At 33.8% G+C, this 18049-nt stretch overlaps 5 protein-coding genes and 1 pseudogene across 5 annotated transcripts; 3 read left to right on the plus strand and 3 right to left on the minus strand.

Moving 5' to 3' along the window:
- The first annotated feature begins 147 nt into the window (after positions 1-147).
- Positions 148-657, plus strand: LOC110229861. The gene is made up of 2 exons (XM_021030922.1): positions 148-152; positions 381-657. The coding sequence occupies exons 1-2, from the start codon at positions 148-150 to the stop codon at positions 517-519; spliced, it is 144 nt and encodes a 47-aa protein (XP_020886581.1). The 3' UTR covers positions 520-657.
- Positions 658-1315: 658 nt separating this feature from the next.
- Positions 1316-3767, plus strand: LOC9320892. The gene has a single exon (XM_021032195.1). The coding sequence runs from the start codon at positions 1832-1834 to the stop codon at positions 3521-3523; it is 1692 nt and encodes a 563-aa protein (XP_020887854.1). The 5' UTR covers positions 1316-1831; the 3' UTR covers positions 3524-3767.
- Positions 3768-7379: 3612 nt separating this feature from the next.
- LOC110229862 lies at positions 7380-9088 on the minus strand (annotated as a pseudogene).
- Positions 9054-10225, plus strand: LOC9320893 (wound-induced protein 1). Its single transcript, XM_002882661.2, has one exon. The coding sequence runs from the start codon at positions 9566-9568 to the stop codon at positions 9893-9895; it is 330 nt and encodes a 109-aa protein (XP_002882707.1). The 5' UTR covers positions 9054-9565; the 3' UTR covers positions 9896-10225.
- A 2306-nt stretch (positions 10226-12531) lies between these two features.
- LOC9318774 (protein LURP-one-related 9) lies at positions 12532-14545 on the minus strand. The gene is made up of 3 exons (XM_002884781.2): positions 13892-14545; positions 13012-13257; positions 12532-12804 (listed from the first exon to the last, which is right to left on the minus strand). The coding sequence occupies exons 1-3, from the start codon at positions 14102-14104 to the stop codon at positions 12670-12672; spliced, it is 594 nt and encodes a 197-aa protein (XP_002884827.1). The 5' UTR covers positions 14105-14545; the 3' UTR covers positions 12532-12669.
- Positions 14546-14772: 227 nt separating this feature from the next.
- On the minus strand, positions 14773-15854 carry LOC9320894 (putative F-box protein At3g23960). The gene is given in 2 exon segments (XM_021030584.1): positions 14773-15240; positions 15242-15854. Coding segments are annotated over 2 exon segments (744 nt in total). The 5' UTR covers positions 15643-15854; the 3' UTR covers positions 14773-14897.
- Positions 15855-18049: the final 2195 nt, after the last annotated feature.

An 18049-nucleotide genomic window follows, 5' to 3' on the forward strand; every position in this document is an offset into this window, starting at 1 on the left:
GTGTGAGACGTTGCGTCGTTTTTATGGGTGTAAAACACCACGAAGTCTGCATCTGGCAAACACTAACCCCTAAAAACAGTGAGAATTATGGACTTTGTTGGCTACTATACAAATAGGGACGTTAATGGGCCTAATAAATCAATATTAATGGGGTTAATGGGTTTTGAGATATAGAAACATTAAAACATAAAAATTTACATGTTTTTTCCTAAAAGTTAAATTTCATCAATATAGAAACCTAAAAATTTACTACTGTTAAAGATTTTGAGATACAAGTGTATATATAGACCAATTAAATAAATAAATCCATATAAGATTTTTATATGAATTTCTTGAAAAATCTCCAATTATTAAATGTATATTTCCTAGACATAAACCATATATGTCGCTGAAATCTGGTATATATGGAAAAGCCGAAATCAATATCATGTTGTGAATCCGCAAAAGGTTCCATGCGCTGATTGCACTTGGCCATGTGATCCTGTTGTAGTTGGTGAAGGTTGTATATGTCGTTGCTAAAATTTTCGTTTATGTCAAATATTCGCCATAGATATTGTGTTTGGACCTTCGATAAAATTGAATAACAAGAAAATAATATTTATTATTGATTACTCGGAGAGGCAGATATGATGATGAGACCATGAATTTCTTTCTCATAACAACCAGGGCCGATAACAGGAAGTTAAAGAAAACAAATGTCTATCATCAGTCTATGGTGTTGCAATCAACATTTTTTTTTTGGTGTTGTAAGTACATCCTATTAATATGGATATATAGTGTGATATTGTATGACATGCATGAACTACAACATAATGTCTATCATATAGTATCACACTAAACCACAAACAACTTTACTTGCAAATTGCTAACACCCAAAAAAAGACTATGATAGATAAGATGGCTATACTTCCATAGATATTTGCATCTATAATTTATAAGAAAATGTATTATCCATACTCCTGCTCCATAGGTCAAATCCAAAACTTGATATAGAAACCCTAAATTAAACACTGGATGGCTTCGATTGTGACATTATAATATAACACATTAATGTGCGAGAATCTTGGTGTAATCGATATCATTATAAATTTAATGATATTTTTCATTTGCTAAGAGCTATAGTCTTGGAAGGTGGGAAGACTTTCTTAATCAAGTATATATAAATTAGCAAAAATAGAACCCACAATGTGAAAAACGTATTATTAGTTGTAAGAACAATACACACTGTAACAGTTTGTCAGTAAATTAGTAGTAATAAATCAAAATCTGATACAATAATGCTAATTTTTATTTATTTTCATTTCATTGATAAAAACGTATTGGGACAATAATGGCGGCCTGATCAACGCTAAGTTAACTGCTACCACGAGAAAAAAAAAAGAATCTGAGACTTGTTCTTCCCCCAACGACCAATCTTATGTTCCATCAATTTCACACCAGAAGCCTTACCTTTTTGATTACACGCTTATTCGTTCTCTTTTTTGAAAATTCTTAGTCTGAGTAACGCTTCTTTCTAAATTTTTCTGGGTTTTTCTCTGTTATTGCAGCTGAAATCGGATTTTGGGCATTTTTTAAAAATTCGATTCAACGAGTTTTCCTGTTAAGGGTTTGATTCCTTTTCTGTTCATCTTTGTTTAGTCAAATCTGAAGACTTGTTTGGTTTGGTTCCAATGTGCTGAGAAGAAGCTTCGTTGGCAAAAGTCGAATCTTTTCTTCTTTTTTTTTTCTGGGTTTTTATATTCTTTGCCAACAATGTTTAAGCTTGCTAAGCATATATGCCTTTGAGTAGCTGCTGGTTTATTCCTACAAGATTTGATCTTTAAGAGAGAGAATGGGATCGAATTGTGATGGGAATTTGAAAGCAGAGATTGAAGAATCTAATGGTTCTTCTGGCAAAAAAACTAGGGTTCCTCCTTGTCCTCTTGATGTTTCTACATCTAGAAGAACTTTGATTGGTCATGGTAAACCTAGGAGATGGTCTATTAGTGCTTTGCCTGATGCTTCTAGTAGATTCCAGCTTCTGAAATTTGGTTCTCCTTCTGCTAAATTCAAGAAAATGGCTGAGGATAGAGACGAGGTTTCCCGGTCAGTGAAGAGCTCAAGTAGCGGCAGCAGTCATAACTTCAGGGAAAGAATCAGTGGTGTGCTTCACCGGAAAATCGATTGGAGTTCTCTGATGAAAATGGGGAAAGAATGGATTAGGAATCCTATTAACATGGCTCTCTTTGTGTGGATACTTGTTGTTGCAGTCTCTGGTGCTATTCTCTTCATGGTTATGACTGGTATGTTGAATCATGCTTTGCCTAAGAAGTCACAGAGAGATGCTTGGTTTGAAGTTAACAATCAGATTCTTAATGGGTTGTTTACTTTGATGTGTCTTTATCAACATCCCAAACGGTTTTATCACTTGGTGCTTCTTTGTAGATGGAAGCAGGATGATATTACAAAGCTTAGGAAAGCTTATTGCAAGGACGGGACTTATAAGCCGAATGAATGGATGCACATTATGGTTGTTGTCCTTTTGCTTCACTTGAACTGTTTTGCTCAGTACGCGCTTTGTGGTCTTAATGTTGGATTCAGGAGATCAGAGAGACCTCCCATTGGAGTCGCTATATGTATCTCTGCTGCGATTGGAGCTCCTGCGGTTGCGGGTTTGTACACTATACTAAGTCCACTTGGGAAAGATTATGATGATTCAAATGAAGACGAGGAGAATCAACTGCAGCAACGTGAAGAAGGGTCTGTGAATCGCCGGTTTACTTTAGAGAGGAGGTATTCGTTTGCTTCTGCTTCCACGGGGGTTGGGGATGGAATGGTTCCGGTGAGTGATCCTCAATGGAGTGGTGGAATTTTGGATATTTGGGATGATATTTCATTGGCTTATCTTTCCCTTTTCTGCACTTTCTGCGTCTTTGGATGGAACATGGAGAGAGTTGGGTTTGGGAACATGTATGTTCACATAGCGACGTTTATTCTCTTTTGTTTGGCACCTTTCTTTATATTCAACTTAGCTGCAGTTAATATCGATAATGAGACGGTTAGGGAGGCGCTTGGGATATCTGGAATCCTTCTTTGTGTGTTTGGTTTGCTCTATGGTGGATTCTGGAGAATTCAGATGAGGAAAAGATTCAAATTGCCGAGTTATAAGTTCTGCTTCGGTAGAGCCGCGATTGCTGATTGTGCGCTCTGGTTATGTTGTTGCTGGTGCTCTTTAGCACAAGAAGTTAGGACTGCAAACGCTTATGAGATAGTGGAAGACAAATTCTGCCAAAGAAAAGAAGAGAAGAATTTGGCATCTCCGAATTTGGTATCTCCTTTGCCTCGTGAGGACGGTGTGTTTGATCCTCGGTTTGGTCTCGGGAGCTCCCCTAAGAACATAAGTGGAGCTAGTTCTCCTAGCCCGAGCAGGTTTTGGAAAGAGGTACATAGTCCAAATATTCAGACACCTAGAGAGAAAGAAGAAGGTAAAAGCGAGGTTGCTCTGACTCCACCTTCTCCTCTGTCTATACACCGAGAAGCTTGATTTGTAAAACCATGGAATTCGAGTCCACTGGTAACTCTCCTTCCTTTCTCTTCAGATGTTGTATTTATTTGATTTGAGGACAACTTTTGAATACAAGTCTCTTTGAGTGTTTTACAAAGTTTCATGAAGCTGGTTTCTTCATGTGAGTTATATACAACTTCGGTTTCTGGTTTAGTGAACTTTCACGGTTTCTTCTGTAATGTAAATTTGTCTGTCATACTTCAGTGAGACTTTGCGTGATCTATGTGTCTTTGCAGGCTTTGATTTTACTTCTAATTCATGACACCAGTTCAAAATTTTGCTTGGTTTTCTGGTCCGGTTTGGGTCCAAATTCTAAAGTCTCAGTGGATTACATAAGGGATTGCACGTATCTATAAACCCACGTATCGATAGTGGTGATCTACACCTAATTGAGACGAGATTTAACAATGTTAACAAATAATATAAAACTACTAGGATATGACCCGTGGTACACCGCGGGTTAATTATTTGATTTTTTTATTTTTATAAATTGATGAATTTATTCTGTATAATATTTTTTGTTGTATACCGCGGGTCACATGCGTTGTATCTAAAATAAAAAATTTTAAGTTGTATTTGTTTTGTTTAGTGTTTAAGATTGTATAATTGTATTTTGCTTTGTTATTTATAGGATTTCACCTGTGGTATATTGTCTCGTATTAATATTGACCCAAACCCGTCCAACCATATAATCTAAAATGAAATTAAATATCATTTTGTTATTTTTTTAATAACACTTTTATTTAAATGTCATATAATTCGAGTTAATTTGAAAGTTGCTTTCAAATAGTTTCCATGTATATTTTTTAATTAGTGTGTGTTTTTGGACCAACCCGTAAAAATAATTTATAATTGTATCTTAAAATACTAATTAGGATTTCACCCGTGATATACTGTCCCATTTTAGATAATTGTAAAAATTAAAGAAAGATCCGAATGACTCAATTTCGGGTCTGAATAAAATAACGACATGATTAAATGCTCAATTTGTTCTTAAAAATGTTAATATAGATTACACACATATTTTTATTCATCGATTGAGTAATATATGTCCGTTTTAAAAAATTTGAATTGTAACATATGCAGAAAAAAAAAACTAAAATTTACTAACTATTTGTATATTTTATAATAATTTAAAATAATATAAATATAAGATCAAATAAAAGTGAAATAAGAATCATATATTTATGTTTAAATTAGGTAGAGAGGTTTTAGGAAATTAGTGCAAATTTGTTATATTAGCATTAAATCATCATATTTGATTTCTTTATCTATAAAAATCGTGGAGAATATACCATAAATAAAGCGTTTAAATATAGTAATTAGTTGAGAAAGTATATATATTTTAGATTTTATTAATTATTTTCGTTTTTTAATTTTGCCAAAATTTAAGGAAAGATCCGATTGAAGATTTCCGGGTCAAAATTAAACAAATTTGACCCGATTTGGGTACCCCAAAAAATGCTGCAAAAATGTATAGTAGACTAGGATATGACCCGCGGTACACCGCGGGTTAATTATTTAATTTTTTTATTTTTATAAATTGATGAATTTATTGTGTATAATATTTTTTGTTGTATACCGCGGGTCACATGCGTTGTATCTAAAATAAAAAATTTTAAGTTGTATTTGTTTTGTTTAGTGTTTAAGATTGTATAATTGTATTTTGATTTGTTATTTATAGGATTTCACCTGTGGTATATTGTCTCGTATTAATATTGACCCAAACCCGTCCAACCATATAATCTAAAATGAAATTAAACATCATTTTGTTATTTTTTTTAATAACACTTTTATTTAAATGTCATATAATTCGAGTTAATTTGAAAATTGCTTTCAAATAGTTTCCATGTATATTTTTAAATTAGTGTGTGTTTTTGGACCAACCCGTAAAAACAATTTATAATTGTATCTTAAAATACTAATTAGGATTTCACCCGTGATATACTGTCCCATTTTAGATAATTGTAAAAATTAAAGAAAGATCCGAATGACTCAATTTCGGGTCTGAATAAAATAACGACATGATTAAATGCTCAATTTGTTCTTAAAAATGTTAATATAGATTACACACATATTTTTATTCATCGATTGAGTAATATATGTCCGTTTTAAAAAATTTGAATTGTAACATATGCAGAAAAAAAAAAACTAAAATTTACTAACTATTTATATATTTTATAATAATTTAAAATAATATAAATATAAGATCAAATAAAAGTGAAATAAGAATCATATATTTATGTTTAGATTAGGTAGAGAGGTTTTAGGAAATTAGTGCAAATTTGTTATATTAGCATTAAATCATCATATTTGATTTCTTTATCTATAAAAATCGTAGAGAATATACCATAAATAAAGCGTTTAAATATAGTAATTAGTTGAGAAAGTATATATATTTTAGATTTTATTAATTATTTTCGTTTTTTAATTTTGCCAAAATTTAAGGAAAGATCCGATTGAAGATTTCTGGGTCAAAATTAAACAAATTTGACCCGATTTGGGTACCCAAAAACTGCTGCAAAAATGTATAGTAGATAGTGCTATATATGAAAATGATACCACAAGTTGTCATAGCAGAGAAAGATCAGTATCAGTATGCAATATAAGAATTAAGCATCACCGTCTTAAAGAGTCATTATCGTGGAGAACCACATCACTAATCCACTTATGTATAGTTAGTTGTTTATGTAATCAACTTTCTGTGTTTTGTTGTGTAATCAACTTTTGATGTATTAGTTAAACCTTTATTTTCTTTTACTTTTAAAAGCTAACCTTTATTTTCTTTGTGAAACTCTGCACAAATATCAAAAGATAGTAATGACAAAACAAAGTTATTTTTCATCATTAAAGGTTGTGGTATTTTAGCCAATCAAATTCTTTAGTTTCTAATTTAAAATTGTTTTTAAGAACAAAAATGTACCACTAATACTATTGACAAAACTATAGCTTAACACTTTCTCCAGTTTTAATATTAAAAGACTACATTCATACTAGAAAGAAACTACACCAATTCAAAATTCTTCAAAATTCCTTTGTCTCTACTTCAATACGTACGTATAAATGTATATAAGACATGGAAACGTGTCATGGGTACACTGAAGTCGCTGTCGCAGGACTAGATGGAGCCAATAGGTGTGGCCATTGTGCTCTACGTGGACTCGGTGTATGACACGTGTCAAGATGATTATGCATTATGCTGCAAACTTCTGTGAAATGGTTTTGACCAAAAAAAAAAAGTTGGCTCGACCAACATACTCGTTGAACACGTTTCTTTGCATATTTCTTGATTACTCTGCCAATCATCTAACTAGAATACTAATTAGAAATCATTTCTGTGTTTGTGAATGATCCGTGAAGATTTTAAAATGTTTCCTCCAATAATATGAGCATAGAAAAATATCAAGGACTAATTGATTCTTTAAAGTGGAAAGTCATTATTGAAAGTAATTTATTAGAGATTTATTGATTAGTGGGTTTTCATTAATTTTAAAATTAAAACAAAGAATAATTGATTTTTAATCCAAACTGTGTGTTGTTATTTGTTTAATAATTTCTAGATATTAGTTAAAATTTGGTATTATTCTCTTAGGGGGGTATTGGACGAAGGAAATTGATAGAATTAAACAGAATTTGAATTCTAGTGTTATTCATTTTGACTTTTTGTAGATTCTATTAAATTCTTGTGTTATTGAAATAAGTATTTGTAACCATTCTTTTGAAATACTTTTAATTCTAGTGTTATTCAATTTGTTGAATTCTTAATTCTATTAAATTCAAGTGTTATTCAATGTTATGTAAAATTCTATGACACCATTATTTGACAAGAATTTAATAGAAACATTAGTGTAAAATGTATTGAACAAATTCTGAGCCTTTACGTTGTGATTTCGGTGGAAAAAAAAAGGACGTACGGACTTCAAATGGGTCTTCTTCTCATTGGCATCTCTTATGGAGCCAAGACCTCATCAAAATTTCCCTCAAATGATTCGTCTTCCCATTGACATCTCTTCTGGAGCAACCAAGAGCCTCATGTGCAAACCATTAGCTATGAACTCATGTGCAACATATCTTCTTTTCCACCTCTGATCTGCTCCAAGCTTGATCCTTCACCACCATCGAGAGTTTCCACAACCATGACATGTGCTAATAGAGCCACCAGTGATTTCCACCACCTGTGCGACTTCTCCAACTCTCTCCTCTTCTCCCTTTCTCTCTTTTTTTGTGTAAACGAGATTACTGCCTCTTTCATCACATCTCCACATGAGACCTCACTTCTCCTGTTTTCTCGTATCCTCCAGAGATGCCATGTGACGCAAGGGGATAAATCGGAGGTAAAACAAGCAGAATTCTCCCTAGCTCAACGGTGACTTCGAGTGACTTGAAAGGTATTACAATGAACTGGGAGTCCAAGAACAATTGCAAAATCAAAGAGTCTTCATTCCACGCCAACAAGAGGGCGTTCTTCAATGATAAGGCAGTCTTCGCTACAATATCTTCTGCTACCAACGATAAGCGACAGAAATGTCTCGTAAGGGAACTTCAAGGGTTTTAGAAGACAGCATGTCCAAACAAGATGCGACAGCGAGTCCACAAACACCAAAGAAGCTTTCATTCCCTGCAAATAAAGATTTCCCACCAACAGGGGAATTTGATAGAACATAGATATGAGCTAATGGAGTTGATGAGCAATACGAAGAACCACAACACAATTTCTACTTTGATTGAAATACTTAAACGAATCAAAATAATCATGAATAATAAAAATAGAAAACTATAATTATTGTTTACATGATGATTTGATGATGCGTTATTTGTGAAGGGATGAAGAAGAAGATGAAGGAAGCCACTGATATTCATGTTGATGATACCTACACTTGAACGATCTTGGATGCTTCGACGGTGAACACACACACTTCTTCTTTCCATCGCCACCGTCACCACCCCTACGGTGACCAGCAGTGGCTTCCACATCTGTTGCCACCGTCACTTCTGCCCCCGGAGTAATTTCGTGGAAGCTCTCCGGAGGGATAACAAGAGGTAGAAGAATTTTGTAAATATATCTTTTCAATTCTATTGAAATTTCTTTTCAATTCTATTGAAATTTCTTTTCAATTCTATTAAATTATTGTAGAATATTCGTAGAATTTGAAAGAAAGATTTTAAAAAATCTTTACAAGTACTTACAAATCTGTATTTATGTCTTTAATTCCATTCTATTAAATTCTATGACATTCTTTGCTTCAATACCCCCCCCCCCCCTTAATGATTTTTCATTAGAATTAAGAGATTTCACATTTTATTTTAAGAGATGTAGAAGTGTTTTTAATTAAACATATAAATGCTCCTATCTAATGGTAACATTTTTTTTTCAAATCCATTTTTTCCTATTTTATAGTTTACAATTTTATTTTATATTATCAATAATTTTTATTTTCTAAAAATCTTACATAAATTTCCTAGATTTGGGTTTAATAGAAATTCATTCCTTCTCAAATCTACTAAAAGTCAAGAAGTATTTTACTTACCATAAACAAATTCCATAAACCTATTAAATATTCACCTAATACAAACGACGGTGGGTCAACAATTAGCTGGCTCAACTTTCAAACACCTTTATCTTCGGGTCCCACAATCCAGTTTAACCCACTACCATAACGCCACGTGCCAATCTTAAGCTAAAAATATAAAAACCATAAAAATAGGATGGGTTACAGAGAATCAAAACCCAACCCATAGCCTCCGCTATATAAATCCCAGAATTATCATTACCATTTTCAAAATCCCTTAAGAATCGTTTAATCTTCTTCATCATCCACCATTTTCTTCTTCTGATAATTCACTTCGATTCCAGAAATTCGCCAAGAACTGGATACTCTGGCGGAATCAGAGATCAAGAACCGAGACGTGGTTCTGAAACTGTATGAAGCCTTGAGATCTCGCGACGTTAAATCTGTGCACCAGATCTTAACCCCAGATCTGGAGTATTGGTTCCACGGCCCTCCGCCGCACCAGTTTTTGATGCGCGTACTCACCGGAGGAGTCTCTCCGTCTTCTTCCTCGTTCGAATTCGTACCTCTCTCCGTCGTTTCGTTCGGATCTACCGTAATCGCAGAAGGCTGCGACGCCGCGACCTCGATTTCTTGGATCCACGCTTGGACCGTAGCGAATGGGATAATCACACAGGTGAGGGAGTACTCTAACACTTCTCTCACCGTCACGCGGATCGGTAACGTTGTTGCTGGACGACGCTCCGCTGAGATTGCGCCGTCGCATTGCCCCTCCGTGTGGGAAAGCCAATTCTCGGGTCGGGCAGGTAAATCCGTACCCGGTTTGGTTCTGGCGATTTGAAAGAATTTGGTAAAGTAAGTAACAGCCACGTCAAGGGAATAACTAAATAAAGGCTGTTTACGTGTCGGTGTGTGGTTGGTTTGTTTGTTTTATGGGTTAAAAGGATTTGGTTGCTGTTTTAAACGCGGAGTGGGCTTCAGGCTAAGGCCGCGTTTGGCTGTTGCTAGTTCTTTTTTTTTTTTTAATCGCTTTAAAATAATCGTGTGGTTTTGTGTTTTTTAGTGGGAGCAAGAATGGGGAAACCCAAATTGACTTGTTGTCCCGTTGTGTTTGATGTAACGTTTGGTTATGTTATAATTGAAATAAAAAAGTGCTTTTGTGATCTTTTGATGATTTTATAGTACGAGAAGCTGTGCATTTGTTAGCAAAATATAATAGCCATATATGGCCCATATCTTTGTTTGAATTAGCGTTGAAATAATATCAATGTATGACAAATTTATTTGGTTATTGTAGATTATAGGATTAGTCTGTTTATCCACTACTCGGCATACTCTTGTCTAAGATCGCTTATTTAGGGTCGCAATAAGTATGAACTGTTTTTTTTTTGGATAATGTAGATTACATGATTTACTATATACTCCTTCCGTTTTCGAATAGTTGTCGTTTTAGAGAATTTTTTTTTTTTAATTAGTTGTCGTTTTCAGTTTTCAATGCAAAATTTATTACTTTTTTATTTTTTATATTTATTTTTATTATGCAACTTGATTTACTATTGGTTAAATTATGTTTAGGTAGATAATTAATGATATTTTTATATTGAAAAACTAACGACATTAATAGATTTTTAATTTGTGTGCATATAATTAAAACGACAACTAACGAAAGAGTTGAAAATTGATTAAATGCAATCGTGGAAGCAATTAATAAAAAAGAGTTAAAAAAGATTATGAAAGAGAAAGAATTGGGAGTGGGAAGCAACGAGGAAGGTCACTTATGCGTCTTTTTGTGGATGTAGACACGCATTTTTTCGCGTGATATATCAATGTTTTGGCGTTCGTATGGTCAATATGGGGTGACGATAATAACAGAACGGAACTAATAAACAAAACAGATTAATCAATTGGGAAGATAAAAATCATATAAAAAGTCTACATGGGCGTATTTCATTATTTAATTTAATCGTGTGATGCACTGACGCAAATGTTGACATTCATTGAACTAGATTTGTTTTTTGATAATGTCCCATGCCCAAAAGCCAAAATATTCATAAAATGTTATCCAAAATATTGATGTATATTACAACGGGAAAAATGTCGTTTTATCTCCCAACTTTCAAAAAGTGGCCAATCAATACGTCAACTTTATATGTGGTCATTTAAAACATGAAATAAACGTTGACTAACGTTTGAGACATGGAAATTCGTTGACCATGCCAAAATAGACATGCCGTTATCAGTCGTTAACGGAACCTCTAACGCCCGTTATCACCCGTAACGACTCTGTTAATCAACTTTCAAATTGTGGCCATTTTAAACATCAACTTCATATGTGGTCAGTCAAAACATGAACTAATCGTTGACTAACATTTGAAACATTAGATTTCGTTGACCAGGCCAAAATAGACATGTCGTCATCATTCGTTAACAGACCTATAACATTCGTTATCACCCGAAGTTTTAAAATACTCGAACGGATTCTAAACTTCACAACCCGAAAACCCGAACCCGAACCCGACCCGAACTCGAACCCGAACAAGTACCCGAACATACCCAAAATATAAGTACATAGTTATAATATATTAGTAATATTTATACTTGTAATAACCTAAGTGCCAAAATTATTCGGATGTTAAGATATTTTCGGGTGTTTTAGCTACTTTGGGTTAGATTCGGGTTAAAATACTTGGGTTTTATAGATTTTTTGAGTATTTTTCAATACTTTGCATAGAATCAGATACAAAATTTCTAATATTTGGATACTTTGGGTAAACCCGAATCCAAACCCGAAATACCCGATCCGAACCCGACCCGAACCCTAAGTTTTAAAATACCCGAACGGGTCTTAGTTTTCTAAACCCGAAAAATCCAAACCCAAAAAACCCGACCCGAACCCGACCCGAATATCCGAACGCCCATGCCTAATTTAGTCCTATGATGGGTCTACAAGTTTGCTTCCATGATTCCTTTTTAGATTTAAAACAAATATATAAACGATGTTTGCTTCCAATTATTGGCTCCACGATTGTCTCTATATCAAACCATGTCCTTGGATTATGCTTTAAACAAAAAATTTGTCCTAATTTTCTCTCGATTATTTTCAAAACGACGTCGTTTTGGACATACTAACAGAGTCGTTAACGGGTATTTTAAAACTTCGGGTGATAACGGATGTTATAGGTTCTGTTAACAAATGATGACGACATGTCTATTTTGGCCTGGTCAACGAATTCTAATGTTTCAAATGTTAGTCAACGATTAGTTCATGTTTTGAATGACCACATATGAAGTTGATGTTTAAAATGGCCACAATTTGAAAGTTGATTAACAGAGTCGTTACAGGTGATAACGGGCGTTAGAGGTTCCTTTAACGACTGATAACGGCATGTCTATTTTGGCCTGGTCAACGAATTTTCATGTCTCAAACGTTAGTCAACGTTTATTTCATGTTTTAAATGGCCACATATGAAGTTGACGTATTAATTGGCCACTTTTTGAAAGTTGGGAGATAAACGACATTTTTCCCGTATTACAACCCATTTATCTATACTTTGAACAAAATGTATCCTCAAACATTGAAACGTACCCCCTTGAGATTAGTAGAAATCTTGTTTTCTAACGTAGATTGGAAGTATCATCTGTGATTACAAGTAACGCCACCACAAATGCGAAATCGATATATGGATTCACTCTCACTTTGAAGCTGTAACTCCCTTTTATAGGTCCTCCCCATGAGAAATCATGAACCACCTGCATAATTTTAGCTCTCATTTATCATATTGTTCTAGCTAAAATAACTTTAGTGTAGATCCTTCGAACAATAAGCTTTATATGGGTGCAAATGGTTAGCTAGAGAAATGAGCTAAAATTTAACATAATTTACCGTATAATCTTTTAACTATCGAATAAATCTAGTTTGAGCAAGAAGCAAAGAAGGTAGGAATAAGGATGACATACCTCAGCAAGAAGAGTATTGTGAATTGGCTCGAAGAGTTTGAAAGAAGAGCCGATATAACGACCAAATGTTTGAAAATCTGGCGCAATACTACTAATGTCCGTTGAATTTTGGGGTGGCGGTAAAGTGACATCAAGTGATGGTTTGAAGGATAATAGATTTGGTTCCCTTGCTGAGAAAAGAAGATCTTCAGATTCTGTGCTTTCTCCTTTGTATACTTCCCATTTGTATCTCATTGTTACAAGTCCCTGAAACATGGTTCATTTGACGTTCCTTTCAGAAAACCAAGTACTTACTTACTCGTGAATGTGGTCAATTGGTTATGAGATGGAATCAACTTTGTTTTCTCACGAGAGCATAAATTATGCTTTCAAGTCTCAAATATTTCTAGACATTCTTTTGACTCTATATGTTTTTGAGTGTCAAATCAAATTTCCATTGTCTTACGTTCTACAATTAAAAATTTGATCATTTTGTCATTGCCGATATCGTTAATCAACTAGTCATTCCATTGCTGAATGAGAATAATTTGAGACTATCAAGTAACAAACTAAAGAGAAAGGTTGGCAAAAAATTTTGGTTTTAGGCCATTTACCACTCAACCTGTCTATTGACATCTACCAATTTTCTGAAAAATAAGATTAGGCATTACTATCTTGATGGGTAAGCTAGGTTCTCTATGTGGAGAAATTCGGTTATGCAGCCAAATTGTCCTTTAAAAACGTTTCGTATAAACGACCTTGTTTTAAGAAATAATCTAATAAGTCGTTCCATTAAAACCGAACTAAACTTCATATAACACAATTAACATGTGATGATCCTCAACAATACGATTAAATAACTTCGTAGATAAATATATGTGATTAGTGAGGTTTGTGTGACCTTGGTACGCATGGAAAGAAGAGGAATTCCGGTGGCGTCACGGAGTACACGTTTACGACGGATATTCCAAATGCCACCTTCCACGGTGAAGATGAGATTGTCAGAGAGATCGAAAACGTCGTAGTGTTCCCTTTTCAGGCTCTCACGCCGCCTTCTCACCACCAGCTCCGTCGTGTACGGATTACAAAACATCTCTCCCACAACACTCACCATTTTTATCCAACAATATTTATTTTTTGAACAAGTCTGTCTGATACAAGAAATCTAATTAAAAGGAGTGTCTATAAATCAAAGGATCGCATTGTCTTGATTTTTTTCTCAAATTTTTATATTAGTTAAATAAAGCGAAGAAAAGTAGAGCTTATTATATAAAGTTTAATTAACGCGGTTCTTAGATTGCTTGAAGCAGAAGGAAAAGATTATTCATTTACTATTTTACTCTTATTAAAGAAAAGTTATTTTTTTTTTGTGGTTTATGAATGTGACACGAAGAGGAATAAGATGTTCTAACTAGTATTTTATTACGCTTCTTGATCATGTCCAAATCCGACTTTCTTCATTGACTGAGATAAAAGAGAGAATGTTTTGTTTTAAACAGAAAACATTTTGTGATTATTATTGTTTCTTGATGATCAATAGACAACAGTCTTCAGAACATTTAACTTCATCAGTTGTTGTTGATGAACGAATATGTTTGCTAATTTGTTATATTTGCTTCTCTTATAGTATTCGCTCTTTCCATTTATTCGTGAAAGGATCATCTTCCAAAATTCTCTTTCTGATTGAAAAATGGGAACCAAACACGTACAACAAAGTTTCCGAAGTTCTTGCAATTTGAAATCAGATTCTTCTCTTAGTATAGTATGTTTTAGATACAAATTAAATAGAAATAAAAATAATGTATATATTATTATCGTGAAATGGAGAACAATACATAAGAAAAAGATAAGGACTAAATGATCCCTATGATTAGAACTTAATAGCCTATATCTCAAGTTGTAAAATACTAATATGCTTGAATAAGCTTAATGTTCTCTACATGGTTTAGATAGATGTAACAGCGCTTACCGTTAAACTCTTCCATTCCTTGGATTTGAAGTCTTCTGATCGTGTTTCTCTCGATGTTGTAGTAGAAGACGTAGGAAGGCATAAATGTAGATGGGTACTTGCACGACAACACAATTTCATTGGTGCCTTTCAATCCAAGAAACCGTAGGTTGGTCTCTTCTCCAACTAGATTCTTCCACAAAGGAGGCAACATGTATACATGTGTTGACCATTCATGTTTTCCAGCGTCTTCTAGGACCCGCAACTCGAAACTTTTACTTGTTCCACTAACAATATCGTTACTCTTCAGCCATCAACAAACCTAATTTGCCATTGTAGTTTATCATAGTTGTTGACCTAGGCAGATCTCTATTGAAAGTTTCCGTGACTTTCATAAAGCTGAACTTTTCAGAGCTAATATCAAAGCAAACTACCGTAGTTACCATTAAAGACTCTTTTTCGACCGTAGTATAATACAAAACACCGTTGATGCATATTTCACTACCATGAGGAACATGGGGTTTGCAGCATTGAATCATCCTCCATGATTTTCTTTCAGTTCCTAGTGGTAGAACTTGATACTCGATCCTTACATTGATGCTCCTTGGCGTAATAATTTGATACTGATGGATTATCTGGCGGGTGACGTTTAAGACAGAACAAACCGTTGACAGGACCCTTGACTTCATAGGCATGAGGGACATTAGTAAGAAGATCCGCAGTTATAGCACCCAAGTCCTCATCAAGGTTTTGAGGCTGATGTGAGGAGAATAAGAAGAACCAATCCTCGTGTGCGCACGCGAATAAGAGCTGCGGGCGAAGAGAAGAATTTCTCATAAACAACTCTGTGAAATGTTGATCGCAAAATACGGAGGCCCAGTACTTTGATAAGCAACGACATCTAGCAATAGATTTCGCCGGCAGCCTCGAGAATATATCGACAACGAGATCCTTTGGGAGCGGCAATGACTGTAGGCTTTTTTCAACTGAGGCTAGCGTCCGCGTTCTGCTTCCAGGAAAGTTTAGACTATCTTCCGAGACGTTCAACAACCGTCGTTTTTTCATCATAGTGGAGCGAGACACTAAAGCCCTAGATTCTCCTCAAAGTTTTAACAAAAGGGCTTATTAGCAAAGTAAACACTTTTATAAAAGTAATTTGAGAAATAGGTAGTTTTTTTAGAAATTTGTGAAATAGACACTTTTTATTTCTTTTGTGAGATAGAAGTGGTGTGTAATAGACTAAAAAACAAGAAAGAAGTCAAATACCACTTTACCCCTTATCTTTTGTGAGTTAGCTTTTTGTGTGGGTTCAAATCTTTTATATTATTGGATCAAATTATATTATATCATTACTTTTTTTTTTCTTAATCATTTTGGTTTTCTTTTTAAAAAAAGAATCTTAAAAAAAAAAATGACTTGTATATATTCTGCTACCAATCTCGTACACCAGCATCTTAAACATAGTTTTGTACACTAACTTGTACACCAAGTCATTAAGTACATCGATTTGTCTTATATTTGTAAATTGAAGTAATTATTGTTCATAATATTAATACAAACACGATTGTAATATAAACCATAGGTTATACTAAATATAATAGTGTACACCATCATGTACACCAATGAATATGATGGTGTATACCATTAAATTGAAATAATGTTTGTACATTTCTATGTAGTGTACACTAACGTTTGTACACTCCTCTGTATACCAATCTCGTACACTATTGTGTAAATATTGTTTTATACATTATCACTTGACAAAAATGGTTCTTTCTTTGTATGTGATGTACAAGTACAAAATATGTGGGTGTACGATATTGTAAACTACACACGAGGTAGTATATGGTGCGACATACTATCTCATCGTTATATGTACACCATATTTTACATCATCTCCGTACACCATCGTATTATGTACGTGTACACCTCTATCAATTGTCGTTTGTAAACCACCTTGTATACTGTTTACATATTGTATACCACTTTTACATTAATAATATATATTAATTTTTATATTATCGCCGTACACCATTTTTTACATTATTGTGTACACCGACGGATTGAGATTAAATTAAACAAATATAAAATATAGCAAAATTGAACTTTTTAGATTCACTTAAAATTTTTAAAGATTAATATGTTTATGTAATAATTTTTTATGAAGATTTTTTAACAAAACAAAACAAAATAAAAGTATTTAAGTTTAAGTTAAAAGAAGAAAGAGAAAAAGTTATAGTTTTGTCTTTATCTTACTACGTAACAAAACAACAAAGGATATATAAGTCATTTAATAAAATCTCTATTAGAGAGAAAATTGTATTAGAGAGGAAAGAGAAAAGTGTATATCCTTCTAATTTCTAAAAAAACTACCTACTTTGCAAATTATTTGTAAAAAAAGTGTATACTTTACATAATTTCTCTTAACAAAACAAGAAAATGAAACGCTGATATAAAATTTATCTCTTCATTAGTAACAAAAAGTAGATTGCGTGTATGATTTAGTTACAAGAAAATCCATCTATCCCAAAATTAATGCCCGTATATATAGGAGATTAGTTTTTTTTTTTTTTTTTTTTTCGTCGAAAATAAAATTATATTAATAAGATTCATCATACAATTGTTGAGATAACCACCTTGGTGGATTACAAGTTTCAGAGAAAAAACATCGAACAGGAACACCATGTTTTGCCAACAAATGAGCCGCATTATTACAAGAACGTTTAGCAAATACAAACTGTAAAGAATGAAATTTAGCTGCCCATAACAAAATGTCTTGATAGATACCATCGATTGTGATATCATAAGATTCTCCGTTAATCATCTTTGTGAGGTTCTGACAATCGCCTTCAAAAATAACCGAAGTATGACCATGAATCCATACTTGTTGCATTGCGGCCAGTAAACTCTTAGCTTCTGCTTCAAGGGGCGTGATGGCATTTGGTAGACGGGACGCACCCCAGAAATTTGCATTGCCTCTATCATCTCTCAAAATCCACCCACCCGTAACTTGGTGTGTTAATGGATCAAATCCGGCATCATAATTACATTTGAGAAAAGGTGCTGGGGGTCTCCTCCAATGTTGCTCAATTTGGTCGAAAGCTAACGCTT

This window comes from Arabidopsis lyrata, assembly GCF_000004255.2.
Source record: "Arabidopsis lyrata subsp. lyrata unplaced genomic scaffold ARALYscaffold_3, whole genome shotgun sequence".
NCBI classification, from domain to species: domain Eukaryota; kingdom Viridiplantae; phylum Streptophyta; class Magnoliopsida; order Brassicales; family Brassicaceae; genus Arabidopsis; species Arabidopsis lyrata.

Bases quoted from the DNA above. Each gene is read 5' to 3' on its own strand.
- LOC9320893 (XM_002882661.2), top strand. From the start codon at position 9,566: ATGCGCGTACTCACCGGAGGAGTCTCTCCGTCTTCTTCCTCGTTCGAA.
- LOC9320892 (XM_021032195.1), top strand. From the start codon at position 1,832: ATGGGATCGAATTGTGATGGGAATTTGAAAGCAGAGATTGAAGAATCT.
- LOC9318774 (XM_002884781.2), bottom strand. From the start codon at position 14,104: ATGGTGAGTGTTGTGGGAGAGATGTTTTGTAATCCGTACACGACGGAG. The intron at 13,258-13,891 runs GTCACACAAACC...ACCATGTTTCAG, and splicing joins TTCTTTCCATGCGTACCAAG to GGACTTGTAACAATGAGATA. The intron at 12,805-13,011 runs GTATGTCATCCT...AAAATTATGCAG, and splicing joins ACAATACTCTTCTTGCTGAG to GTGGTTCATGATTTCTCATG.